The 15,146-nt window shown below is 48.2% G+C and overlaps 8 protein-coding genes across 8 annotated transcripts; 4 read left to right on the top strand and 4 right to left on the bottom strand.

Annotated features, from left to right (window-relative positions):
• Nucleotides 1–21: 21 nt before the first annotated feature.
• On the top strand, nt 22–1,639 carry C8Q69DRAFT_511775 (ribosome biogenesis protein Nsa2; the record flags this gene model as incomplete). Its single annotated transcript, XM_028633277.1, has 5 exons — nt 22–164; nt 304–339; nt 418–923; nt 988–1,186; nt 1,243–1,639. The coding sequence occupies 5 exons, from the start codon at nt 22–24 to the stop codon at nt 1,271–1,273; spliced, it is 915 nt and encodes a 304-aa protein (XP_028488793.1). The 3' UTR covers nt 1,274–1,639.
• On the bottom strand, nt 1,639–3,728 carry C8Q69DRAFT_12249 (monooxygenase). The gene is made up of 4 exons (XM_028625224.1): nt 2,975–3,728; nt 2,642–2,913; nt 2,204–2,574; nt 1,639–2,148 (listed from the first exon to the last, which is right to left on the bottom strand). Exons 1-4 carry the CDS (start codon nt 3,265–3,267, stop codon nt 1,663–1,665), a joined length of 1,422 nt encoding a protein of 473 aa, XP_028488792.1. The 5' UTR covers nt 3,268–3,728; the 3' UTR covers nt 1,639–1,662.
• A 1-nt stretch (nt 3,729) lies between these two features.
• C8Q69DRAFT_12248 (AtmB protein) lies at nt 3,730–5,253 on the bottom strand. The gene is made up of 2 exons (XM_028625223.1): nt 4,267–5,253; nt 3,730–4,202 (listed from the first exon to the last, which is right to left on the bottom strand). The coding sequence occupies exons 1-2, from the start codon at nt 4,782–4,784 to the stop codon at nt 3,995–3,997; spliced, it is 726 nt and encodes a 241-aa protein (XP_028488791.1). The 5' UTR covers nt 4,785–5,253; the 3' UTR covers nt 3,730–3,994.
• A 1-nt stretch (nt 5,254) lies between these two features.
• Nucleotides 5,255–6,833, top strand: C8Q69DRAFT_12298 (isoprenoid synthase domain-containing protein). The gene is made up of 3 exons (XM_028625233.1): nt 5,255–5,649; nt 5,742–6,094; nt 6,165–6,833. Exons 1-3 carry the CDS (start codon nt 5,317–5,319, stop codon nt 6,490–6,492), a joined length of 1,014 nt encoding a protein of 337 aa, XP_028488790.1. The 5' UTR covers nt 5,255–5,316; the 3' UTR covers nt 6,493–6,833.
• A 448-nt stretch (nt 6,834–7,281) lies between these two features.
• Nucleotides 7,282–8,974, top strand: C8Q69DRAFT_12419 (fumarylacetoacetate hydrolase family protein). The gene is made up of 4 exons (XM_028625246.1): nt 7,282–7,581; nt 7,749–7,960; nt 8,061–8,556; nt 8,810–8,974. The coding sequence occupies exons 1-3, from the start codon at nt 7,523–7,525 to the stop codon at nt 8,486–8,488; spliced, it is 699 nt and encodes a 232-aa protein (XP_028488789.1). The 5' UTR covers nt 7,282–7,522; the 3' UTR covers nt 8,489–8,556; nt 8,810–8,974.
• Nucleotides 8,975–9,231: 257 nt separating this feature from the next.
• C8Q69DRAFT_449980 (hypothetical protein) lies at nt 9,232–10,144 on the bottom strand. Its single transcript, XM_028629408.1, has one exon. It carries the CDS (start codon nt 9,888–9,890, stop codon nt 9,381–9,383), a length of 510 nt encoding a protein of 169 aa, XP_028488788.1. The 5' UTR covers nt 9,891–10,144; the 3' UTR covers nt 9,232–9,380.
• Nucleotides 10,145–10,881: 737 nt separating this feature from the next.
• C8Q69DRAFT_12279 (P-loop containing nucleoside triphosphate hydrolase protein) lies at nt 10,882–12,646 on the bottom strand. The gene is made up of 4 exons (XM_028625226.1): nt 12,328–12,646; nt 12,029–12,172; nt 10,959–11,960; nt 10,882–10,899 (listed from the first exon to the last, which is right to left on the bottom strand). Exons 1-4 carry the CDS (start codon nt 12,365–12,367, stop codon nt 10,889–10,891), a joined length of 1,197 nt encoding a protein of 398 aa, XP_028488787.1. The 5' UTR covers nt 12,368–12,646; the 3' UTR covers nt 10,882–10,888.
• A 110-nt stretch (nt 12,647–12,756) lies between these two features.
• C8Q69DRAFT_12461 (hypothetical protein) lies at nt 12,757–15,117 on the top strand. The gene is made up of 3 exons (XM_028625249.1): nt 12,757–12,823; nt 12,909–13,408; nt 13,646–15,117. Exons 2-3 carry the CDS (start codon nt 13,071–13,073, stop codon nt 14,829–14,831), a joined length of 1,524 nt encoding a protein of 507 aa, XP_028488786.1. The 5' UTR covers nt 12,757–12,823; nt 12,909–13,070; the 3' UTR covers nt 14,832–15,117.
• Nucleotides 15,118–15,146: the final 29 nt, after the last annotated feature.

Below are 15,146 nucleotides of genomic sequence, written 5' to 3'. Positions count from 1 at the left end.
AGAAACTCATAGCAGTCGCCAATGCGGCACAGTAGATCTGAACCACGTGACTTTATCGATGCCAAGATTTCGCCCGCAAAGACGATTTTTCTAATCATCAACGCCATCTCAGCAGAGAGAGATCATCAACCCATTCCAGCTGACGGTACATTTCGTTCAGCATGGTAAGTCTTAATGCCTTGTTATATGAGTCTGGATAGTAGTGCTAATGAATCTCTTCGTGAAAATTACAGCCTCAGAACGAGTTCGTCAACCCAATATTCTCCGCCTGAAACATGGGGCAAAGGACTGATATTGGTACAGGTATATCGAACGCTGGCAGAAGCAGCACGGGAAGCGGTACGTTCCATATTTTCATGATTCTAGGGTTTGCGTTATTATGTAGAGATGGCAATCGAAGTCTGACTAAACAAAAAGCCTCGACCACGAGGAACGCACCCGAAAGCGCATCGCCCGTGAATCCCACAAGCAATCTCAGGATGCCCAGAATCTCCGCGGATTGAGAGCTAAGCTCTACCAGCAGAAGCGCCATGCAGAGAAGATCCAGATGAAGAAGCGCATCCGTGCGCAGGAGGAGAAGAACGTCAAATCGTCTGCTCCGGAGGAACCTTCGTCTACGCCACTGCCCAACTACCTGCTCGACCGTTCTCAGGCTACCAATGCCAAGGCTTTGTCGAGTGCGATTAAGGAGAAGCGAAATGAGAAGGCTGCCAAGTTTGCGGTGCCCCTGCCTAAGGTCAAGGGTATCAGTGAGGAGGAGATGTTCAAGGTCGTCACTACCGGAAAGAAGACGCACAAGAAGTCCTGGAAGCGTATGATCACGAAGCCGACTTTCGTTGGTAACGACTTCACTCGTCGCCCCGTCAAGTACGAGCGCTTCATCCGACCTATGGGTCTGCGATACAAGAAGGCCAATGTGACCCGTAAGTGTTTTCCCGCCAGAGTCCATCAGTCGAGTAGCCTGTGCTGACGCATGACAAACGATAGACCCGGAACTGGGAGTTACGGTTCAGCTGCCGATCATCTCCGTCAAGAAGAACCCGCAGAGCCCTATGTACACCCAGCTCGGAGTCTTGACGAAGGGTACCATCATCGAGGTCAACGTCTCCGAACTGGGACTCGTGACGGCAGGTGGAAAGGTCGTTTGGGGAAAGCTGGCCCAGATTTCCAACAACCCCGATATGGAGTAAGTTTTGGCCATTCCATGGCTTTCCTTTCCTTTCAGTAACTAACATTACGTAGCGGTACCGTGAACGCAGTCCTTTTGGTCTAAACGATCACCGTGTCCTCACCGACGACTTTTCCCCTTTGATACCAACTCACCGAAAGAACCTACGTTTCTATCGTTTTTCAGTGCACATTTTGATTGGGTTTCGAATATCATGGCTGGCGTTCGTGGCGACAAATGGCATTCAACGAAAAGTGGAAGACTATTTACTTAGAGCACTTATATTCCTGTCTGCTGAGAAATGTAGACGGGTATCTCGATAGCAATGAGACTCAGGCGGTATTGCCATGTCTTCTTGGATTTATATTTCTAGTAGCCCTTGGACTCTTTGAAAAATGCATAGCAGAAAGTACAACATTGACAAACGCAGCTCCAATTGAACATTAACTTGGGAAATGGATCAACCGCCATTCCCTATCCATGACTGAAACCGATCAAACGATGATAGGGAAGATCAGCCCTCGCGACCAAAGTATGATAAGCGCGATGATGATCAATATGGCCCACCAAGACCGGATATTCGTGCGCTGCCCACTGCAATATTCAGCCCATCCCGGCCCCGAGCGTTGGCATACTGGAAGGTAACGAAGCATTTCCGCGTCCGCGATGGCTCTCGATGCTATATCCGCTGGTAAGTCGGCCGCGTAGGGAGCGTAATACCGGCCTACTATGATATTGAAAAGGCCATCCCGTGCATGCAGTCGTGTAACCATCCTGGATTGTCGGTAGATAGACTTTACTCGACTGTATCGTCGCTGCTGGTATAATCGAAGCAACGAATCAATATCCTCCAGATCTGATGACTTTCTTGGAGTACTAGCCCCATGGTCATTGTTATGAATGACGCTCTCTAGCAGTGATGCAAGTAATGCAGCGTCTTCTATTGCGCAGTTTGCACCTTGGCCGAAATTTGGAGTCATCTGTTTCATTAAACTTAGCAACAATGCAAGTATAGAATGAATATATTACACAGACCTTATGAACGCTATCACCGAGTAATACCATACGATCGAAGTACCAGGTCTCGAAAACATTCTCCTCCAACGGAGTCATTGACACGACTTCCTTTCGGTCCCAGAGATCCTTGACGTAGATGTTTCCCCATATGCGATATTGACCTATGGTAGCAATAACGCGTTCAACGTCCTCAGGAGGGAAGCGTGGTCTATCCGGATATGTGAATTTCTTCTCCATCTTCTTGATCATAAACCAGAAGATACGACCGCCTTTCCCGTGAATTGTGATGATTGTCAGTCCGTCATAGAACGCGTTGACCTGCTCGCCAGCTTTTAAGCCGTCGATAGGTGATGATATCCCGAATATACATGCGTATTCTGTCTTCATACCTAGCAAGAAATTATTCTCAGCTATTGGTCTTAGCTATGAGAAGATAGGGAGGTTTCGAACACAAACCTGTTTTCTCACGATGCGTAATCAACCCAGGATGATTCTTGTCTGCTCGACGCCACATCTCTGCACGGATACGACTATGCACTCCATCGGCCCCGACCACAAGGTTGCCTGTATATGTAGAGCCATCGTTCGTAACAACACAAGCTTCTTGATCAAGAAAGCGCACATCGACAACTTTCTTGTTCAGAAGAATGTTAGATTTATCCGGATACGTACGATACAGTATCTCAAGGAACTTCTGCCGTTCGAGAAAAGCAATTGGATATCCGAACCTTCATTACACAATGAGCCTTATCAGCATTCAGGCTCAGAAACGAGAAATACGATACAGACCTTCCAGCAAGAATCTTGGGATATCTACTACTGAAACTGAATCCATCCGGGTAAATGATATGAGCTACCTCCAGGGGCTCGACCAGTTCCTCAACATGTCTGTATAGACCCAATTGATCAAGGATCCGCGCGCCATTTGGCAGAATGCCTATTGAGGCACCGATCTGAGGAGCAATTTCGTCTCGCTGTTCAAGAACGACATGGTTGATATTTGCTCGTTGGAGACAATGAGCTAGTGTTAGACCGGCGATTGAGGAACCCACGATAATGACGCGGAAGTTGGACTCTGTCATAGCTGAAATAAATTTGTTCTGCGAGGTTCGAGGATATCACTAGAGGTAACCTTGATATGTCTTGTCGTCTTTAGTATGGACTGCCTATATCTAATGGGGCTACGGGAGTTACACATTGGTGATATGGTGTCACGACAGGGTCTTCTGTGAAATGCACACAAGGGTATCCTTTTTGTTGGTGACACTGGTCTACCCTTTAGTACCTGGACGTAGTGCAATGTACTCCATACAAGTTTTGATTGCTCGTGAGATGTAACTTATACTACAAGGGTTCGGCCCGCAGAGGGGCTGCAAGAGGATCCGTTGTATTGAAGAATAGGCGTCAACGTATATTTAACAGGGTACAAATAAGATGGAATATGCATAGAGCACGTGGAAGCATTCAGCAGTTCTTATTTCTTTCAAGTTCTCGGTGGTCAGTGTAACCAGGTCCTGCAGAAGGTTAACAATGTCGTTGGGGTCGATAGTACAAACTCCTGTCAGAAACTAAGTATACCTTGCAGAATCATAAGACCTGTGCAGGCATTTCTCAAAGTTCTTGCTTGATGTGGAAATTCCTAATCTATGTGGATAAACGCTGCTAGATGAGCTTACCGAAGGTGGGAAAGCATGAATGGTGAGGACGTATATGGTTGGAGTCCAACGTTATGACAATGAGATTATAAATGTAAGACATTGCAATAAACTGCTCCAAATATGGACATAAGATCCCGCAAGGTACATAACACTAGATGTGTTTCTGCTTCATCTTCTGCACCGACTCCTCGCGCTTAATATAGTACAAACATACTCCATAAGAACCGTCAACGGCAAAGAAAACCGCCAAACACCACCATACCAGTGGGCTATTAAGCCAAGAGAACGCCTCGTACCAGTAAAAGTATCGAAGCCAACCGAAAACAACAACGCATGCTGAACCTATGAAGCGAGAGAGCCTAGCGATAAATTAGGTAGTTAGCTACCGTTCATGGCTGGAGCCATATCCTAGACTAGACTCACCAAAGAGTATACGATGCGCCGCGCGAACTATTCCGACAGAGTAACTGACAAAGGCCCCCGATGCTCAGCATCATTTGGCATAATGCTGCACCCCATGAGATGGCAAGTGGATACCCGATCTCAGCAGCCAACGCAAGATGGCCAGTAATGCATACTAGAATCCCGACGAAGAAGATCAAGGGCATATTGCGCATCAGCAAGGGGGAGTGAGTCCATTCGTTAGGTGCGAACCGCACCGCGGCATATATTATGGCGAAATTGATGGCCAGGCCTGTGACGCATGCACCTTTCTCAATGAGATCGTTAGAAGGGTAGATTAAGCCGTATACTATCTCCCAGGCGATGTTACAACAGAGAGGGAAAATTGCCATTGAGTATGTTCTGTCGTGGAAAGATTGATAGACCATGCCGACGTAATTGATGATCCAGCCTATGCCCATTCCTGCAACGAAGATGTTGGAGATCCATTCCACTTCGCGGTATTCAGGAGGTGCTTGAGAGACATCGAATCGGTTCATGATTGAGTCAAATGGGCGATGGAGCTATTGAAGCTCTTTAGCGGATATATTGGTGCCAACAAAAATAAAATGTAGATGTTTGATTAGCGAGACGGGAGGAGTCTGCTTGGTTATCAAAAATGAGGAGCTTCCGACAATATAGCTCTAACGATATTTCAGTCCCTATGTGTGCTTGCCTCGAGGGTCGAATACAGACCCAGGTTTCGAGTAATATGCTGTGTGTTACACCATGCAGATCCAAGGTATGACAGGCACAGTCAATCACGAAAAGTGAAGTTTTTGGGATACAAGCTGTTGTTCACTAATGAAAAGAAATTTCCAACGGCAACTTGCATAATCCTAGGATCGAAGCGTTCGTTGTTCAAGGCTATATTGCACGTCGTACAGAATAAAATTAATCGCATGGTCTTTGTGTAAGATGAAATAGACGAAGTTTCAGATACTGCAAGTACTATAAGAACACGCCTTCGAGAACTGACAGTATTCTATGCTTCAACATAAACATTCATCTTAACCATATTATGAGTCAACGATGGATAAACTTCGTGATGCCAACTGTACTCTGTTACCCTGGGGTATTGTGTTTGGTACCATTATTATCTTCGGCATTCACACAGTCCTGGATCGCATGCCACCTATGTGGTTGAATTCCAAGAGATCTTTAATCATCGGTCCAAGAAAACCGCAACGGATAACTTCTGAAGAATGTCCCTACGCTTATATTCGCCAGGCATATGGAAAGCATCACTGGGCACCATTCGTAAAGAAGCTTTCTCCAAACTTGGAAAAAGAGGATCCGGATAAATATGTCGGGGTTCTGGAGATTATGGATGCAATTCACCTGTGTCTAATGTTGGTCGACGATGTGAGAGGCCTTTCATCCTACAAAACTTCTATGATCTCATTGATACCCAAGATTCTCGATGAACTAACGTTTCATCTATCATTATGCTATAGATATCCGACAATAGCAGCTACCGAAAAGGCAAACCAGCCGCCCACCGAATCTACGGTCGTTCCGAAACCGCCAATCGGGCATACTACAGAGTGACTGAAATCCTCAACATGACAGTTCAGCAGTTCCCAACCCTTGCGCCATTTCTCATGCAGAATCTAGAAGACATTCTCCACGGACAAGACATGTCTCTGATTTGGCGGAGGGACGGTCTTTCCAGTCTTCCGTCGCAGAAGGAGGAACGGCTACAGGTGTATCGAGAAATGGCATCCTTGAAGACGGGTAGCTTGTTTCGATTGCTTGGCCAGCTCGTTCTTGAAGACCATTCCGCCGATAAGACAATGACTGCCATCGCGTGAGTTGAATGTGTCTTCTCTCGTTTGACGATGACATGTGGGAATATTTCTGACTTAGCATTTCCGCAGATGGTATTCCCAGCTACAAAATGACTGCAAGAATGTCTACTCTTCAGATTACGCAAAAGCCAAGGGTGCCATTGCTGAAGATTTGCGTAACCAAGAGCTTTCATATCCGATTATACTGTCATTAAGTGCACCCAAAGGGGAGTGGGTGGCTAAGGCATTGGAATGTGGTTCTGCACGGAATATCCGAATGGCTCTGCAGGTTATCCAGAGCGATAATGTACGCGATGCTTGTCTTACCGAGTTGAAAACTGTCGCTTCTTCAATCCAGGATTGGTTAGCGCTCTGGGGAAGGAACGAGAAGATGAACCTTAAGAGCCAGATGGCATGAAAAATTCAGGGATATTTTTGCTAAGATCTAGATGCCGTGGGATGTCTTGTGGAACGATATACATGATGTGCTCAATAACAATGCCATTCAGCTGAAATGGAAATAAATAAATTAGGCCATCAAACGGAAACAATGTATCACAAAGAAAGACTATCATTTTGACTGCGACTAGTGTACAAAGGCCTTCGTTCCACAATTGATTCACAGCAGTTAATGATAATGCAGGCATTCCTTCGATAGCACTTACTACCGAGGGATATGTCGGCGCACAAAGATTCGTGCATGTGATCTCTCATCTCATATCAACTGTTTGCATCAAGTTTCTTGACTGTTTTTACCATCCTGATCACCTAGATCATAAGACAGATCTTACTGAATTGTTATGGATCTATTCCTTGTACGCTTAGGATATAAATATGAGATCCACCTCCCCCCGGATCTAGGGTCGAGCAAACAACCTCCACCAGGAGGTTCAATCTATAGGATGGCTTCCCTGCTATTTCGGATCGTCCCAGCTGATCAGTTAGGTGATCAAATTCTGGGCTAATCTATGGGTTATCAATTTGGTGGCTCTGAAAAGCAGTTGCTGCTGTATCGGAAAAGAATATATACAAATCTGTTCCACAAGACACCAATAAGACGAGAAATCCCATCCATAACTTAAAGCGAAAGAAAAGCAAGCTGGAATATCCACATAGCCCAATCAAATCCGCAATATTCCCCACGAAAAATCATCAACAGAATCACATCTCTTGGTAAGTTTACATTTATCCGGCCTATCTACTCGGGAGGTCTCCCGGCACGGATAATTCGGGGAGTCAAGTCGCGACTCCGCTGCGGCTACTCGGCCGATCTCCGTAGCTGCGGAGGGGAAAGTCACTCTGCGACGGAGCATTGGTATTATAACTTATCTTTCCCACTCTTGCTTCATATTGTACCATATCCTTCCTGCAGTCTTGATATCATTTATTTTATATTTCTGCAATCGCGACAGGAGCGCGAAGGTCCAGAGAAGGATATAATAGCCAAAATGGCAGCTTCTATCAGGGCCAATTGCAGGAAGGTGATGTGCATTGGGAGGAATTATGCGTATGTTCGATCCTTTTTTCTTTTTGTCTTTACCCTTTGCTCTCAATTGGAGCTCTGGAACCGTTGGCAATACTTCTAGATCGCAGATCGAGAGTCTCAATTGAACCTTCTCTCCCTCTCCTTGTTATCCGTCGCAACCAGTCACTAACACCGAACCCACCCACCAGAGACCACGTCACCGAGCTGAACAACACACGTCCCAAGCAACCTTTCTTCTTCCTGAAGCCGCCATCGTCAATTCTCATCCCGGGTCAAGGACCAGTGCTGCGCCCCAAGGGCGTCAGCCTACACTATGAAGTCGAGCTGGGTCTCGTGATCGGAAAGACAGTTCGGGATCTGGATCCTGAGGATCATCAGGGCGCATTGGATGCTATCGATAGTGCGATTCCCCCCTCCCTAGGTTTTAAACATATTGCGAGGGCTCTTTTTGGTTCCCTATATTGTTTTGCAAGGAGACTGATTGTTTTTGTGTGCTATAGGCTATGTCCTTGCCATTGATATGACGGCTCGTAATGTTCAGGATGAGGCTAAGAAGAAGGGTCTCCCCTGGTCGATCGCCAAGGGCTTCGATACCTTCTTGCCTATCTCGGAGCGCATTCCTAAATCTGCGATTCCCGATCCACATGACGCGTTGCTGCGTTTGAGCGTTGGCGACGAGGTGCGACAGTCGGATTCAACTGGATTGATGCTGTTCCGTATTCCTCGTCAATTGGCAGATATCTCGCGGGTCATGACCCTGGAGCCTGGAGACTTGGTCCTGACGGGAACGCCCAAGGGGGTTGGACAAGTGAAGCCTGGCGACATCATGAGGGCCGCCATTGAGGTCAACGGGAAAGAGATTCCCGAGGGCAGAATCGAGGTCGAGGTGAAAGAGCGGGAAGGACGCTATGAATTTAAGGAGACTTGAATTATCCGAAATAGATGAGATGCTAAGTTGATCTTATGTATATACCAGAAGCAGGAGTTGCTACTAGTGTAAGTATGAAAACCTTCACACGTTGAATTAATTGGTCAGGCTAGAACCTCAAAGCATGTGTTTTACGATCATCTCCTTTACAGACCACTCTCGTCCGTTGGCACAAGAGATATACATCTTCGTTTTCTCCTTTTGACTTTGACTCCTTTACCGTCTCTCATCTTTTGTTTAGCCTCCGCCGGTCTATTATCAAAGGCAACCACTATGTCATTTCGCTTTTCGGGCTCCTGCTGAACCGATATCTGCAAGCAGGATTCCCTGAGAATCTCCCATGTCCATCCTTTATCGTCTATTCTTTTCTCGAGAATCGCCTTCAGGTTCTTATCCACAAGGCCATCGAGGAACTTTTCAACTGCAATACTCTCTTGTTCGCGTCGAGGAAGCTGCATGCGAGCTTCCTCTGCAGAAGAAAGGTAGTCTACCAGGCTTCTCTTGTTCTGCTGGAAGGTCGATAATGTTTGCTTGGTATCTTCGTGTAGATGTTTGAACGGTTCCGCGGGATACTCAGGGGCCTGCTCTGCTGCCGTAAGAATAGAATGAGCCGAAGGCATGGAGTCAGGAACTAGAGTGGTATTATCTTCATCAAGCTGTTGTGGCGGCCTTTCCCGCGTGACACATGAAGTGGGGGAGCTGATGGGAGAGTTCTGGAATGCCTGGCATCGTTTCTCGCGGCCTATATGTTCCAATTAACGAAGTTCATTCATCATTGCCAAAACGAAAAAGAGTGATAACTGCTACCACCGATCCATACACGAGAGACATAGTTACATTCTTCCCGTCAAACTATGCAAGAGAACGAATAACAATAAACCATCGATCTGACCTACATACCAGCCTTGACAATATCCAGAATTGCCCCAATGCGCAAATCGACTGCCTCAAACCGCAAATCTATTGTCGTGTGTTGCAGCTCCAGCATTTCCTCAGCCTCTGTCAAAATATCTTTCTTCATATCCCGCAGCACCGTGATCTCTTCCTTGAGCCTATTGGTCCACTTTCGGTCCATCACATCAAGTACGTCGTGGAGCCGTTCGTTATCACGTTCCAAGTTCTCCATTCGTAATTTGATCTCAGTGTTCGCTCGTTCCAGGGTTGCAAGCCGCTCTCGTAACGATCTATTATCGTCCAACAGGCCTTTTGCGGTTGTATGAAGTTGTTCCACGCTGTTCCTTCCTGCAACTGCCGCCTCAACTGTGGAGGATACAAGGGTGGCTAGGTCATCCATCTTGTCCGCTAGATGAGTATTTTCACGACGTATTTGATGGGCCCACAAGATGGAAGGGGGGCTGTTGTCCCTATCGACGGCTGTATCCTGGGAGTCCCGTGATGCCATGATGGCGGCGTGGCTTTGGAGGATTGGGATCTGAAGGGGCGAATTGAGAAGATGAGTTGTATCCAAAGGGAGCGTGTTTCTGGCTGTAGTCTCAGAGGTCTGTCTGGAACATGCTCAATACGTAATAATTCAGGACTGTTGTGCGAGGCAGCAGTGGTGAACCATGGTGGAAGACTATACTTCAGCAACGGACCGCAGCTTGAGAATGCAACCTTGGTTAATTGATTAATTATAAAGTGAGAGGAAATCTATACCGTGAAAAGAAAAAGTAAAGAACAGTCGCAATCCTACCAGTCTTGAGGGGGACAAGATGGAGTAAATCAACACAGGCGACATCCCGCTTCGAAAACGGCAGGAGCCAGTCCCGCGAAAGAAGGAGCGACCCTGCTCCAGGGCTGCCAGCCCAGAGACTTCACCAGCTACAACCCGATTATGTTACACATGGAACAATTGAAAGGATAAATACGTGAAATTGAGTGGTTCTGAATGGGCATTTACCTCTATCTATTGCAATGAAAGCAGGTAGCAACCACCCGTGTCGTCATCATTCATTCGTTCGCCAAACTGCCTCGTCTGTTCATGGGAGAAGACATGAAAAAGCGCCCGAATGAACTAATCGCCTCTTTTGCTCCGGCTCCTCGATTAAGTACGACGGAAATGCTTAACCAAAGAAGCAGAGCCCAGAGAAAGCGAAGGAAAAGACATGCAGCTAAAAACCGTGAAATAGAGCGAATAAACACAAGCGAAGTAGGAAGATCCACACATGCAGTACAAAGGAAACAGATGGCGCTGGCAGACAACATAACGCACCGCGCAGCCCATCCTCAGCAGAAAAATTACATGCCGGACATAGGAAAGCCACTTTTGAATTTCTGCCACAGCCAGCAGCCACGAAGGTCACTGACTCCCCGTCGAGCTCCCCCCACGAGGGCCGAACTCATGAGTGTACTGCGACAGCCTCGGAAGGGAAAGCAAGATGTTTGAAATAGGAAAGGTGTTTAGATGAGATCTGCACGCGATAGTTAGTATCTGACGGGGAATGGCAGAGTAAAGGTCGGTTGAACTTACCAGCAACGTTCATGGGCATCTCCTCGATCTGGGTGCTGTAGAACTGCTCGATCTCACGCATCATGCGGACATCGTCAGCGGTGACGAAGTTGATGGCAACACCCTTACGACCGAAACGACCACCACGACCGATACGGTGGATGTAGTTCTCACGGTTGGCGGGGAGGTCGTAGTTGATGACCAGAGAAACCTGCTGGACATCGATACCACGGGCCAGAAGGTCGGTAGCGATCAGGACACGAGAAGATCCAGAGCGGAACTCCTTCATGATGACATCACGCTGGGCCTGCTCCATATCACCGTGCATGGCGGAGACAGTGAAGTCACGGGCAGTGAGCTTGTCGGTGAGCCAGTCGACCTTCCGGCGGGTGTTGCAGAAGATGACGGCCTGGGTGATGGTGACGGTCTCGTACAAGTCGGAGAGGGTGTCGAGCTTCCACTCCTCTTTCTCGACGGCAATGTAGAACTGCTTGATACCCTCGAGGGTAAGCTCAGCCTTCTTGACCAGGATACGGACGGGGTCGCGCATGAACTTGGTGGTGACCTCGAGGACGTCCTGGGGCATGGTGGCGGACAGCAGGACGACCTGGGTCGACTGAGGCAGCAGCTGGAAGATGTCGTAGATCTGCTCGGTGAAACCACGAGAAAGCATCTCATCGGCCTCGTCGAGGACGAACATCTTCATGTGGTCGGTCTTGAGGACACGGCGCTGGATCATGTCGTGGACACGACCAGGGGTACCGACAACGACCTGGGGACCCTCCTGGAGAGCCTTCATGTCCTCACGGACGTTGGTACCACCGATACAGGCGTGGCACTCAATGCTCATGAAGTCACCGATGGCGACAACGACCTTCTGGATCTGCTGAGCAAGCTCACGAGTAGGGGCCAGAATGAGAGCCTGGCAAGCCTTGAGGTTCTGGTCGATCTTCTGGAGAGCGGAGATCGAGAAGGTAGCAGTCTTTCCGGTACCGGACTGGGCCTGGGCGATAACGTCGGATCCTGAGGCAGTCGTTAGAACATGTTCCTACCCCTCTCTTGTCAAAAGAATTTTTGTCGGGGGAACCTACCCTTGATGACGGGCATGATAGCACGCTGCTGGATAGCAGAGGGACGCTCGAAACCGTAGGCGTAGACACCACGGAGAAGCTCAGGCTTCAGGTTCATGGCGTCGAAGGAGTCGGTGACCTCATCGTAGTTGGACTCGATCTGACCTGTGATCACGCATTGCAGTCAGTCTCCTGTTTTCACATTTTCTTCCATGGCGGTGCGATAACATGACAGAGTGCGCTCTATCGCCACAGGCGCAAAGTGCGAAATGCGACCAGGAAAAAAACAAGAACGAGAAAAGGGAATATTGGGCACATACCTTCGGGGATTTCCTCGAGACCCTTGTCGTTGGAAGCCATGATTGCGGTGTTGCAAAGAGGGGATCACAGGCGATGCGCTGTGATCGTGTTACGGCGGGGTTGGTTTGGAAAGTGAAAAAAAGTTGCGAGCCACAAACGATCCCTCAGGATTTCGCAGCGGCTTCTGTGCGTCGAAGAAGAAGTCTGTGAAAACTAGAACCACGGCCCTCACAGAATGAGAGCACAAAGGGAATCTAGTAAGAGCGTTGTTGTTCAAACGGGGGTTTCAGTTGAAGATGGATGGAGGGAGAAGAAGAGGGAGGAGGAAGTGGTTTTTTACTGAAGCCATGAAATTTTCTATGCTTAGCGCCGTCTGCCGAACCGCCGCATCTGCCAACGCTGCTCATGCCACAAGCCAAGCCAAGCCCCTCGTTGCCTTTTCGCCTCCTGCGCCTCTCGCCATCAGAATCCGTTCTTCTCGAGAAAACTTTTTAATCTGGTCTATCTGGCCCTCTGGTAAGCTGATGTCCATTGGTTTCCAGAGTCTACAGCTGTGCCTCATCTCTCTGGCTCCGTGCAAAACCTGACTTGCTGTGTGTAGGTTTTGCATGCCCGCTGGACACTCAACAGCCAATCAGCCCGGCGCAAGGTCCAGATATTGTTCGTTGATGTTTAGGGCTTGAATCGGGCTCCAGACCGTCAACCTTCCAAACTCCAACTCTCCCCAGAGGGGGTAAGCGGGGAAAGGAAAACAAAAAAGGCCATGACAGTCTGTGTGTCTCTCCCCGGCCACGCAGGCCAGGACGAGCTCGAGCTCTCTTCCTCCTATATCACTAATGGCAGTCAGCTCGTCGGCGCATCTTTGACCAGCCGTGATGCAATTCCCTGTCATCCGCTCGGAGTGAAGCCGAGTGGCAATGGTCTCACGGCCACATGGGATTTGCGGACAGCCATCGGGACATTCAACATATTGCCGGATGAGATACTCCTCATGCTGCTGGAATATCTCGACAGCGCCAGTTTATTGAACATAGGTCGTACTTGTAAAGCCCTGTATGCTTTCACCCGGTCTGAAGACCTGTGGAAGACGCTTTTTGTTCGGTAAGTTTTCCTAGTGGTTAGTGCACTGTTCGCCTTCGATCTACGAGTTTCTACTTTCATGCAACAACAACAATATACTACCCACATTTGGTTGAGATAGCATGTCCTTCTTGCCATGCCATCTGACTACAGTATCGATTTCTTGGATATTTGTTTTTTGTTTAGGATATTTGATATATTTCATGCGTTGGAACTTCCCATCTACAAAAGTAGTAATACATACTGAAGGACATCCAGGGCTTCTCCAAAGACGTTTTCTTGGCAAGGGACATGGCGTGCCACTTATCTAAACCTCACTCCGTCCCAAGTCCCAACAATAGACTGCTCCCAGCTCTTTTCTGATACCCTACATCGCCCGTTTTATTGTGCACATATCTCGCTGGATCCGTATGTGAATAATATTCCAGCACGGAACCAGATCACTCGACTCCCAGACTTATCTCCTGAAGAATTCCAGCAATCATGGACGAATCGACCTTTCATTCTAACTGATCCAGTGAAACAGTGGCCCGTTTTCAAAGACTGGTCTACCGAGGCTCTACTGTCCAAATATGGAGACACGGAGTTTCGAGCAGAGGCCGTTGACTGGCCATTCAAAACTTACGTTGACTATATGAAGAACAACGAGGATGAAAGTCCACTATATCTCTTCGACCGCAGCTTCATCTCCAAGATGGGTCTGAAGGTCGGCCAGCCTGATGTAGAGCCAGACGCAGCATACTGGCCGCCACCGTGCTTTGGAGAGGATTTCTTTTCAGTCCTGGGACGTGACCGTCCGGACAGTGCATGGCTAATCGTCGGACCTGAACGATCAGGGAGCACGTTCCACAAGGACCCCAACGCCACCAGTGCATGGAACGCCGTGATCCGCGGTTCCAAATATTGGATTATGTTCCCCTCTTCGTCGACTTTGCCGCCTCCGCCAGGAGTCTATGTCTCCGCAGACCAGAGCGAGGTGACATCGCCACTGAGTATCGCGGAGTGGCTCCTCGGTTTCCACGCTGAAGCCCGTCGAACTGCAGGCTGCATCGAGGGAATATGTGGCGAAGGAGAAATCCTCCACGTCCCTTCAGGCTGGTGGCATCTGGTTGTCAACATCGAACCTTCTATCGCCATCACACAGAACTTCATCCCGCGCTCACACCTGAGCGCTGCTCTGGACTTCCTCAGTAACAAAGCAGACCAGGTGTCTGGGTTTAGAAAAGACGTGGATGACCCCTACGGCCGTTTCGTGGCAAGGATGAAGGAAGCGCATCCGGAGCTATTGGAGCGAGCGATGCAGGACCTAGAGAAGGGGAAAGAGGGCAAGAAGAGGAAATGGGATGAGATCGTCCACGGAAAGGTCGATGAAGCTGAAGAGGGAGAAGCCGGTGGATTCAGCTTTGGATTTGGAGATGATGGAAGTGACGTAGAAGTTCCTTGATTTATAAAAAAGTAGACTAGAGCGAATTTCTCGATGATGATTATCGAAAATGTATAACAGAGGTCCAAATAGGACAACATCAGAGCAATTTATGAAGGAAATGAAAATGAAACCGAAATTCCCCTTCAACTCCTGTGCTTTCCAAGTACGATGCCCCAAAGGGACGAGGCGGCAAAAACGCGATATACGGGACGATACCTAATGCTTGAGCACGATCTTAATCTCTGAGATATCGAAGACCAGGTCGATGGTGAACGTAATCCAACGATGATGTCGCCCAGCATACTTCAGTGCTTTCCTAGGTATCCTTACGAC

This window comes from Paecilomyces variotii (assembly GCF_004022145.1).
Source record: "Paecilomyces variotii strain CBS 101075 chromosome Unknown C8Q69scaffold_1, whole genome shotgun sequence".
NCBI classification, from domain to species: Eukaryota; Fungi; Ascomycota; class Eurotiomycetes; order Eurotiales; family Thermoascaceae; genus Paecilomyces; species Paecilomyces variotii.
Note: the sequence above shows the minus strand (reverse complement) of the source record. Positions and strands in the feature narration are given on the sequence as shown.

Bases quoted from the DNA above. Each gene is read 5' to 3' on its own strand.
- C8Q69DRAFT_12298 (XM_028625233.1), top strand. From the start codon at position 5,317: ATGGATAAACTTCGTGATGCCAACTGTACTCTGTTACCCTGGGGTATT. The intron at 5,650-5,741 runs GTGAGAGGCCTT...ATTATGCTATAG, and splicing joins GTCTAATGTTGGTCGACGAT to ATATCCGACAATAGCAGCTA. The intron at 6,095-6,164 runs GTGAGTTGAATG...GCATTTCCGCAG, and splicing joins AAGACAATGACTGCCATCGC to ATGGTATTCCCAGCTACAAA.
- C8Q69DRAFT_449980 (XM_028629408.1), bottom strand. From the start codon at position 9,890: ATGGCATCACGGGACTCCCAGGATACAGCCGTCGATAGGGACAACAGC.
- C8Q69DRAFT_12461 (XM_028625249.1), top strand. From the start codon at position 13,071: ATGACAGTCTGTGTGTCTCTCCCCGGCCACGCAGGCCAGGACGAGCTC. The intron at 13,409-13,645 runs GTAAGTTTTCCT...AAGGACATCCAG, and splicing joins TGGAAGACGCTTTTTGTTCG to GGCTTCTCCAAAGACGTTTT.
- C8Q69DRAFT_12279 (XM_028625226.1), bottom strand. From the start codon at position 12,367: ATGGCTTCCAACGACAAGGGTCTCGAGGAAATCCCCGAAG. The intron at 12,173-12,327 runs GTATGTGCCCAA...GCGTGATCACAG, and splicing joins TCTCGAGGAAATCCCCGAAG to GTCAGATCGAGTCCAACTAC. The intron at 11,961-12,028 runs GTAGGTTCCCCC...CGACTGCCTCAG, and splicing joins TATCATGCCCGTCATCAAGG to GATCCGACGTTATCGCCCAG.
- C8Q69DRAFT_12248 (XM_028625223.1), bottom strand. From the start codon at position 4,784: ATGAACCGATTCGATGTCTCTCAAGCACCTCCTGAATACCGCGAAGTG. The intron at 4,203-4,266 runs GTGAGTCTAGTC...ATTTATCGCTAG, and splicing joins GGCGCATCGTATACTCTTTG to GCTCTCTCGCTTCATAGGTT.
- C8Q69DRAFT_12419 (XM_028625246.1), top strand. From the start codon at position 7,523: ATGGCAGCTTCTATCAGGGCCAATTGCAGGAAGGTGATGTGCATTGGG. The intron at 7,582-7,748 runs GTATGTTCGATC...CCCACCCACCAG, and splicing joins TGCATTGGGAGGAATTATGC to AGACCACGTCACCGAGCTGA. The intron at 7,961-8,060 runs GTGCGATTCCCC...TGTGTGCTATAG, and splicing joins CGCATTGGATGCTATCGATA to GCTATGTCCTTGCCATTGAT.
- C8Q69DRAFT_12249 (XM_028625224.1), bottom strand. From the start codon at position 3,267: ATGACAGAGTCCAACTTCCGCGTCATTATCGTGGGTTCCTCAATCGCC. The intron at 2,914-2,974 runs GTCTGTATCGTA...TGTGTAATGAAG, and splicing joins CCCAAGATTCTTGCTGGAAG to GTTCGGATATCCAATTGCTT. The intron at 2,575-2,641 runs GTTTGTGTTCGA...ATTTCTTGCTAG, and splicing joins TACGCATCGTGAGAAAACAG to GTATGAAGACAGAATACGCA.